This window comes from Rhea pennata, chromosome 28 (genome assembly GCF_028389875.1).
Source record: "Rhea pennata isolate bPtePen1 chromosome 28, bPtePen1.pri, whole genome shotgun sequence".
In the NCBI taxonomy this organism is placed as follows: Eukaryota; Metazoa; Chordata; class Aves; order Rheiformes; family Rheidae; genus Rhea; species Rhea pennata.
The window spans coordinates 5,022,272-5,032,194 of record NC_084690.1 but is presented as its reverse complement, the minus strand read 5'-3'; the positions used below and the strand labels follow the sequence as shown (position 1 = coordinate 5,032,194).

Sequence of the window (9,923 nt, the reverse complement as noted above, 5' to 3'; positions counted from 1 at the left end):
TAATTACTTGCTAGATGGACTTCAATGGCCAGAAGTGCTAAAAACCCTCAGTTTCACATACATCTATGAAACATACGGCTACAAACCTTGTTTCCACTCTCTGCAGGGGCTACACCACTTCTCTGCTAACAAACCGTACCTACATTTCTCTCTGCAGCATCTTGTTTGTCCTTCCAGATCCCTGTCCAAGTACTGACCCACCTCAGTCCTGCTTTGAAGGTGATCGAAGGCAGCGGGGCCTCGGCAGGGACAACGCAGTTACGTCAGCTGGAGTTTTCTGCAAGCTGGAATAGGGAAGGTATGCCTTAATCCGCATCAGTCCTACCGGTTTTGCAAGGCTTCACAGAAAACAGATAAAACCCACCATCTGTCTGATGGATATGCAGAAATGCTGCTGTTTGGCTAGAAATGTAATCCACAGTAATATCTTTTCACAGAGCTGTTCAAATACCCAAGCTTGCTGAAATGATAAAATTAAAAAGTGGGTGGAAATGGTAGATTCTTTCATGTGCTTTTAAATAAGGGTTTACATAATCCTCTGATGAGTCCTTCCCACATGCTGAGAGGGAAACTCTGAAAGAGGAAATCTACTAAAGGAAAGTGTTACGTTGATGAATTCAGCACCAGAACATTAAAAAAAAAAAAAAAAGAAAAGAAAAGAAAACATCCTCCCTCCTTCCCCTCAGACTTTGGCTGGCTCATATGCCATGCACATACTTACAGTTTTTCTTATAAATGGATAAAGGTATCATTCTTGCCACATCTCTGCAGCAGGAAACCTTTGTACTAGTCCACAGAGCACTGATACTACAGCAGCTGAGTATACGTATTTTTCTTTGCTCCTAGTTGACTGCATTGCAGTGTTATTTAGTTTGTAAAATAACCAGGATTGCTCCACAATTGTCTTTGTGCTGGTAAAGCTGACTACCTCTTTTCCCTGACAACTAACAGTTAGTGCTGAGTATTAGAGAAAGCAGGATGCAATAAGCAATAGTTTTGTTCTTTATGCAATTCTTACTACTAAAAATGAAATAAATACAGAAAATAAAGTTTCAGCCAGTTCCATGAATTTCAGACTAATTGAATCTAGCCATTAGCTCCTTTCTTTCACATACCTGTAAGTATTCCCTTGCTGCAGCAGGGCTGACGCATCAGCCCTGTTTGTCAACTGGCATGTTACTCAAGTGACAGTAGCAGAAAGAGCTCCGAAAGCGCATCAATAGCTGGGAGGGAGAGAGCGCGAGAGAGAGGGAGGGAGGGAGGGAGATCTGCCCTAAAGCTAGTAGCTGTTGTGTTTACAAACCAGCTTTAGAAAGTATATTCTCATTTAAAGCTAGGCTTCAGTTCTGCCCATTCTCTTAATGGAAATGAAAATTTGAATTTGTAGGGGATTGATTCAGCAAAGCAGGTGGGTACCTTGCTATTAGGAACTATTAGCAGGTTTCTGCTATAGTGGAAGAAGAGAGCTCTTCAATAATTCTTTAGAGAGCACAAATCCTGCAAGACCTAGAGCTGGGCTTGGTGCTGAATCACTGAAGAGAGGAGCCATGGGGTAAGGTGATGGGGCTGAAGAATGAAGCCAGAGCAACTATTGCACTCTGTAGGGATGGGTGTCTTTTTGTTAGTTGGCTCCACTCAAATACGACTTATAGTAATTAAATCTGCATCTGTCTCCAGTAGAAAGGGAGTGCCTTCTAGCCAGATATGGGTGTTTTCAGAACTCAGTAATGCCCCAAGCATGAGGAGAACACACAGCAGAGGCGGTTGTTTAGCATCCTTCCCCTCCCACCTGCCTCATTTGTACTCTCCCTCCAGGCTTTCCTTCAGTTCAGTAGAGCACGGGCTCTGCTGCAGTCTTTGCCTAATGCAAAACATTGTCCTGGCTGTCATCTATATACTGCTAGCACAGCAGCTTGTCCTGCTCTGCCAGCTCCTCCAGGCACTTGCTTACATATCCTAAGAATTGCAAGAGATCTGAGGGCTGTTCCTGAGAGGGCTTTACAAGAACACCTCACTGGTGCCTGTTCCTGACCTCTGCCTCGAGCATCTGTTCTTATTCCAGCTAGAGCAAACTACTCCCTCTGCAGATACCTCTCTGCTGAGCAGCAGCAGAGACCAGAATATAGGCAAGAGGGTGTCCAGTTTTACCGCTTGAGCTCTCCCCCCCTTGGAGCATCTACTCTGTGAAGAAGCATCAAAAGCAGCATCTCAAACCATTGGTGTTATTTTCCTGATACATATTGACAAGAAGCAATCCTTGAACTGTCACTGAGAGACCTTTCTGTGCATTTATTTCTTGGAGTCAAGGAAGTCTCCAGTCCTCTCTGCAGCAGGCCACTTCCACATCAAACTCCCCTCTCACTAACTTACAGGATCTACCTAGAGTCAAAGCACATGCTCAAATCTGTCATTAGTCAGCAAGGTAACCATGCACATGCCTAACAAACATATGGGAGCAGAATTAAGGAGTTCAAAGCTTGGGGATATGCAGAGTTAAATATCAGGGTTGCTTCTCTCAACAGTAATTGTAATTTTAATTGTAGCTGAAAAGAGAACTCACTTCATTCCTCTCCTAGTTGTCCACCTTTGATTTAATAATTTGGAAGAATGCATGTTTACCCCTCCTACTACTTAAACTTTTCACATGAGCCAATAGCCCGCTAGCAGTCACACAGTGGACAAAATATTAAGTGGGCTTTTTTCAGTCACCTACTGGGACAGCTGCTGAGAGCCAGGAGAGAGAGAAATCTAAAAGAATAGATTTTATGAAGTAAAGTTACTGCTATCTAAAGGTAGTTCAGTGAGCCTGCAGCAATCTCTTGGGAAAGATTTCAGGATGCTGCAAACAGGACTGAAAGAGACTTTCAACTCTATAATATAAAATTAAGGGGTACAGACACCACAGTGGTGTTTTGTTCCTCTAGGGTTAAAGAGACTGATAGCAGTGCTAGCTGTGTGAAAATCGTTCTTACCACAGTTATTTTCCACAAAGAAGCACACACCAAAAGCACATATTAACGTGCTTTTGCTGCTGACACTGCTGTCTTTATCAGAGAAAGAAAGGAGCATTCACTGGGGTTGAGCCATTGTTTTCCGTATGCGGCCACTGACCAGAACCCTCCTGTCCTCAGCACAGTAACAGCACATCAGTCTGCTCATTGTGATCTGCTTTATCTCCCAGTGTAACTGCTGATCCTCAAAAGTCAGTTTTCCTGCTGAATCTGAAGCACGGATAGCTTGGCCTGGCTGCTCTCTGCCTGACAGGAGGACAAAATAAAATAGCAATCAAGCATTTATTGGTCCCAGGACATGACATTCAGCTCTTTCCTGGCTTACCTCAGAGCAGGCTGTTTCCCAAGACCGCACACTACGAGTGATCAGAGGCATCCAAACAGATGCAAAGGTCAGTCCCATGCAGCACAACCCCAGTTTATTACCAACCTGGAATCTGCAGGGCTCTCTCAGGGCATCAGCTGGCTGCCAGCCTGTGGAGCGCAAGGTCAGAGCGCTCCCAGCTCCAGGTGTGCTAAGACAACGTCTGTCCAGATTGCCTGCCTCCAAAATATGGCCACTGTTCCCAGAGCCACGGCTGAAGGCTCCTGGAGCATCTGCACTGCTTGGGAGCAGACAGGCACTGCAGTGATCCCCAACAACTCTCTGAACAAGCCTTTTCAGTGGTGATTTGCTGCATTCATGCCCAACTGTCTGCTGCCGAGATAGCCTGGTATTTTGGCTACAGCCAGGTCTAAGTAACACAATCTCACGCACACTTTCTCTTTAAAGAAAAGTGACTTTGAGACATCTTAATTACAAAATTACATTTAAAAGTTGTCAGGGTTTATTATCTTGTCACACACGCTAATGACTCACTTAACATATTGTAACCAGAAGGTTAATAGTACACTGAGCTCTTCCCGTGTATTGTACAGAGCCACCGAGTATGGTATTTGCAGTGGAATACAAAACTTGCAGTATATGAAAGGACATTACAATTAAAAAGTGGATCTTTACCCAAGGGACCTGAAAAAGCATTTCCAAACATCCTACTGTTTAGGGCTGCTCTATCACATTGTTCTCCCGTTTATACCTGTCTTTTTCAGTGGCAGGATTCAGAGAGTTCCAGTCTGTGTTCCTATTTCCATACAAACCATCACAGAATAGCTCTTTACAATAGAGAAGAAACTGTGTGACGTGACATTCCCTTGAGCTGCTGTGCTGACTGGGCTGCCAGCATGGTCACTTCTTGTAGCACTTCAATGCAGCTACTTGAGTGCACTAAAAAACAAACAAACCCCAGGACAACACACAGCAGTCTTCATGGCAGGGATATAAGCTGAAAATACACGCAGCAGTTGACAAGCCCAGAATCTTGTTTTATGGCTGCATACTGCAATACCTTTGTGACAAAATTTGACACGCATTCCTGCTATTTAAAGAACTGCTGTGGCTCCAGGAGGTACCTACAGATTGGGCCTGGTATTGAGAACTTTATTCTGTACAGTGATTTTCCCTCCTGCTGATGAAAAGCACGTGGATACCCCAGAGAGACCTCTACAACGGCAGAGTACTTCAACTGGTGCTGCTTTTCCATAGCCTGGACCAAACAATTAGTTTGCCGCTTCAATCCTCTCTTATTTGTCCGTTGCTGGGCATGGGCTTTTATTATTATTATTTTTAAATGATTGTTTATTGCTTTTTCATTGTCAATAGGACTTGAGAGAAAGAACTGAGATTTAACAGAACTAAAATTCTTTGGGACCTCAACAACAAGCTGTGTATTGTGACTGAAATACTTTCACAGTCCCTTTCTTTCCAGTTTTTCCAGTATGGCCTGAATTCTGTGGACAGCTTCTTTCCTAGCCTGCCGAACACTGTCCTGACCACCAGTCTCTATGGAATCCAGTTCCAACAGCAACTTGGTCAACATCTCTTCCAGAAGACGGTAGGATTTATCTGTCTTTTTTCCTACAAATTCATCCACTTCTTGTTCTAGTTGTTCAGCCTCCTCTGTAACGTGTAGGATTCTCTGAATCTCTGGTGGGATGGGTGCTGAATTTGTTGAAGATTGGTCACCAGCTTTACAGCCTGCCTCCTGATGCCCAGCTGAAAGTTTCCGAGTTACATTATCATACATTTGGGGCTGTGCACTGTACTGCACTTTGGGGTTTGAAAGGGATGGCTTGGCATTGAATGGAGTCGCCTTGTGATCATTCATTGTCCCAGAGTGCTGGTGACTGACATCAGAATAGTAGTTCTGCTGGTTTGCACTTTGCTCGGATTTGTCATAAGCAGAATCCTGCAGTCAGAAGCAAAAATCTTTAAGTGCATTTCCCCTAATGCCAGTTTTTTTTAATCTCTCATCTTGCATGAAAAAGGTGAGCGAGGAGACCCCGAGGGAGCTGGGAGGCAGGTGGCACTGTGACTGCCTTGAGGTGTGCGTATCCAGGAGAGCAGGGCAGAAAGGGGCCAAGCGTGGCATTACTAGGGATCTGGGCCGCGTTTTCTAGAGCGTCACGCACCATGATGTCACAGTATCTCACGTCCTAGCAACCCGACACCCTGCAAGAAGTCCCCAAAAGGAACACAGGGACCAGCGCTCCAGTGTCCGGCCTGCTGAGGCGCAGACTCCCCAGCAAGAGGAAGGCACGTGTGAAAAATATCTGGGGGTGGGGGCGCGGGAAGGGAAGGGAAGCAAGCTACTGAGTACTCATTACACCTGAACAGGGCAAATGCTAAATAGGTTTTGGCAAGAGCCTATTTGGATGTACTGGAGATGACACTCCTCTGTAGGCAGCGCCATTCTGAACTGTTTCAAATAGCAGTAACCCCTGTCCCTGTAGCCACATCCCCCAGCAGGGCTCTGCCAACACTGCCACCTTGAGACCAAGCCTCTGGGGGGGCCATTTAACTCTTGATCAAACTCAGAGGAAGGGGAGATGAACAGCCCCCTACCAAACGCATCACTTCCATATATTTTTTTGTTTAAAAAAAAACACTTAAAGAATGTCTTTGCCGAGGTAACTATTTGAAGAGGAATATTGGAGTCTGCAAACTGACCCACAGATCACACACACCTCTTCACTAGGGGATTTCTGACAGTGTTAGCAGCTTCAGGAAAACATAATAGGCAAGACAGTCAAGGTCTGTCCCATTTCAGGCCCTGCTCTGGCAGGTCTGTTATCTCCAGCACCTTTCTGGAATTACAGCTCTGGATCTTGGTCTCCAGTACACAAATAAGATTTTGCTGGGCAGTATTTAAGAGAACTTCTGCTTTGCTTCCACATAACAGAAACCAATTGCAGCCAAAGAAAGGGACATTCCCAGGAGTCAAAACCAGCTTTTGAGGAAAGTGGCATAACTTAAGAGATTAACTGCAGCCAGGATACAGCGTGCACACAAGCTATGACAGGTCATCAAAGCAACAGCTGTTACCTTTGAGTCCCGAGAGGGAGGGCAAGGAGGGACTCCACTGCCAGTCCAGGATGGATGCGATTCGGAGACGAACGGGTTCCCTTGTGCCGAAGCAGCATGCCACCCGTAACGCGGCTGCATCCCATAGACTGCGGAGGGAGCCCACGATTCCTCCTGGGGTCTGGGCTGTGGTGTGGGCCCCTGCGGGGTAACGCCTGTGTTGGCTTCTCCGTAGGGATACTGTGGGACAGGCATTCCTGGAGTCTGCAGGAAAAGGGCAGAAGCAAGCATTCCCCCCCACCACCAAAGTCATTTTCAGTCAGCCAACACAAGTATGTCCTGAGCACTTCAACCCTCCGAACAGCTCTGGGAAGAGCCACAGTCAGACTCATTACCAGTTTTCTGCTTTTCTAGCCCATGAACTTGCACTCTTTGCAGAAGACTGATTAACAGGTTTTTATAAGAATGAGCAAGGCTATCTGTTCAAGACATGAAAATGTATCTATATGGTTTAAAGCCTGACTCCGCACAACGTAGGCAAGTCCAAACACTCAGGGATCCATCAGGGGAGACACTGTGGAATTTTCTTCCACGGGGGCTTTTCCTTGTGCAGGACCAAGCATGCTCTGAGCACTGGAAGGCAAATGCCTATCCCAACAAAGTCAGGCTTACTGGGGCAGCCCAGGGCCTGGCTGGAAAGTTGCTCTGGCCAGGACCTGCATCTTACCTGTGGTGAGGAGTACCCAGGAACTTGCTGTTGCCTAAGAGAGGAGCCTTCTGATGGGCAGTCTGGTGGGCTGTAGCTCCAAGGAGGAGCGGGCGAAGGGGGCCTGTACAAGCCCGGGGACTCCGCAGGGTAGGGGGTCCGTGGAGGCCCGGAGGAATAGTAAGTCTGTGTTTGCGGCAGGCTGGTGTAGCGTGGAGCAGATCCAGGAGCTGAGGGGTACGGGGTGCCATACGTGCCATTCGTGTAGGGAGAATCCACTCCCTGTGAAGGAAGAAAAAGGCAAAGCAGAGGAAGCATGATGGGCACTGCACACAACGGGGCTCAGCTCCAGCAGAACGGCGTGCACGAGGCCTCATCTTAGGCCTGGAGCCGTGCTTCTGTGCCAGATGCTCACACCATCCCTGGAAAACATTGCTGCAAGTACCACGCTCCACTCAAGGGACCACAGCTAAGACACTTAAATGTTAGAATTTCAGCAGCTTACTGACAGCTCCCTAGTAGTTTTGGGCAAGTCAGTTCTTTGCCTGTGAACTATTTCATAAAGGACAGATTGTATCACCTGCTCCAGGATTTACAAAACAGCTAGAGCAGACCTAAATGTCATATGGGATTAGAACAAACCCTAGTTATGTCTGTACAGCTAGCAGACAACCTCTTTGGAAGGAGTAAAGCTTTTCTTTGCGTGATATTTGAGCAATAGCTCCTAAAAAAAGCTATTGCTGCATTCAGAACAACAAATAATAGATCCCAGGAAAAGTGAGTCATGGGACATAAAGGAAACACGTTGATTTTTTTTTTTCTCTTCCTTTCTTCCTCCGGCAGGAATAGTTAACTCGTGCCTGCCCTCTACCGGGGTCAGACACGTGATGTAAATCCTGCCACTCACACAAATTGCCAATTCCTTCCTAGGGATGAAGTTTATTATATACATATTGCTATTTCTGCAGCTGACATCTTTAGTTTGCTGTGCCTTTAGAAAGGAAAAGGTGACAGGCATTAGATTCTCAAGTTCCACATTCACACTGGAGAACAAACAATTCTGTTTCTCGATAAAGTATCTACTAGTTGGGACCAATGTATTATAGGGTGATTCCCAATTCTTACCAGTCATCTGGTGGCCATAAACATATCAAGGATAGCAGCATTGCCCCCAGCAACCTCTTCTTTAAAAAAGTGTAACATAAAAATTTCACCTTGAACTGGATAGAACCCTAAAGACATTAAGAATCCTAACTTTTTACTCTGTTTATTGTCTTCTGTTTTCAACAGGTAAAAACATGTGCCCCAAACCAGCAGAATGGGAGACCAGATTCTTACTTAATGCAAAATGATTTACATGTTAAGCTACAAGATCTTAGGAAAAAAGAGTCAGTGTTACACTTTAAAGGAGGTAAGACATGAGCTTAAAAATCCAGACAGTTTGCCACAGCTAGATTACATTACAATTCAGTGTCAAGAATACTTTGAAAATAACAGGCAGCTTTTCAGTAGGGTCAAATCTTAAAGCCAGTCCTAATACTGTGCTCAGCTGGATGGCAGAAGAACTAGTCTATTGCTGTGAGCTGAGAAGAGTCAGAGGCCACCCACATGCAGAAGGGGGCACAGGAGACAGAGGGATTCCAGCAACATCAAAGACAGACAAGGCATCTCACCAGTGCCTAACCACGGGAGAGGGGACAGGGAGAAACCTGCGGAGCAGACTGAGGTGCTGCCACCCGGCTGCACAGCGTGCCCTTGCTACAAGCCCCGCTAACTCCAGGCACTCTGGTGAGCAGGATGTTTGACCCAAGGATTTCCCAGCTTCAGCAAGTCACATCACCTCTCTGGTGCTCCCCTCCCTTAGGCATAAGGTAAGAACAAGATCCCTGAGATCTCAGAGCCATCTGGGGTCATTTCTTCAGTCATGGACCAGCGGGAAAGTCTTTGCTCAGTATCCACAGACTGCAGACCTGCCAGTGCTTTTTGCAGGAAGGGGCTGGAGGCTGCCACCGTTTGCAGTACGTGGTTTGCTAAGGCATTTCAGAGAGAGCTGCTAACCTGCATTCAACACCTTGAAGCGCCAGTCTCGGGCATTAACAGGGGTTCCTGGAGCACGGGGCAAAGGAAACCAAACACCGCGGGACATCTGCTCCGAGACTCCCAGCCCCCGCGTCCAGCTCAGCTGGTCTCCGTCCCCGGCTCCCAGCTCCAGCCGCACCTCGGCAAACGTTCCGCGGGAAACGCGAGGGCAAGGCTTTTCTCACCGCACCTGGCCTGGCGAGTCAGCCGCGGCGGGGTGCGCGCCGGGGCGGTGCGCAGCCCGCGGCTGCGCGGCCGAGTCCCAGTAGCTGGACGCGTATCCGGAATAGGGCGCCTGCTCCTAGGAGGGCAGGAGGAGACACTCGTGTTTCCCGCAGAGCGGGCGCGAGTCCCAGCGCACGGCGGCGGCCGCGCAGCGCAGGGCGCCCGCGCGCTACAGCGGGCAGCGCGGCGCTGCTGGCGCTCCCCGGCGCCCAGGCCGCTCCCGCCGGGAGCTCCACGCGCGGCGCCTCCCGCGGGGCTGCGCCCACGGCGCGGCCTCCTCCGCGCCGCGCCCCGACAGCGCTGCCCCGGGCGGCCCCGCCGCGGCGCGGCGCAGCGCGGCCCGGGCCCCGCCCGCCGTTACCTGCGCGGCGCCCGCGCGCTCCCAGCCGCCGCCCGCCGCCGCCGCGCAGTAGGGCCCGGGGGGCCACGGCGGGGCCTGCGCGGCGCCGCGGCCCGGCGCGCACCCGCGGGGCTCCATCGCGCCGGCGGCGGCCGCTACGGC

At 48.6% G+C, this 9,923-nt stretch overlaps 1 protein-coding gene across 1 annotated transcript; it reads right to left on the bottom strand.

Annotated features, from left to right (window-relative positions):
• Nucleotides 1-3,817: 3,817 nt before the first annotated feature.
• On the bottom strand, nt 3,818-9,899 carry BAG4 (BAG cochaperone 4). Its single transcript, XM_062596675.1, has 4 exons — nt 9,783-9,899; nt 7,139-7,399; nt 6,433-6,675; nt 3,818-5,296 (listed from the first exon to the last, which is right to left on the bottom strand). Exons 1-4 carry the CDS (start codon nt 9,897-9,899, stop codon nt 4,796-4,798), a joined length of 1,122 nt encoding a protein of 373 aa, XP_062452659.1. The 3' UTR covers nt 3,818-4,795.
• Between the last annotated feature and the right edge of the window lie 24 nt (nt 9,900-9,923).

Coding starts and splice junctions, on each gene's coding strand:
- BAG4 (XM_062596675.1), bottom strand. CDS start 9,899: ATGGAGCCCCGCGGGTGCGCGCCGGGCCGCGGCGCCGCGCAGGCCCCG. Junction 6,676..7,138: donor CTGGGTACTCCTCACCACAG/GTAAGATGCAGG, acceptor CTTTTCCTGCAG/ACTCCAGGAATGCCTGTCCC. Junction 5,297..6,432: donor CTCCCTCTCGGGACTCAAAG/GTAACAGCTGTT, acceptor TTCTGACTGCAG/GATTCTGCTTATGACAAATC.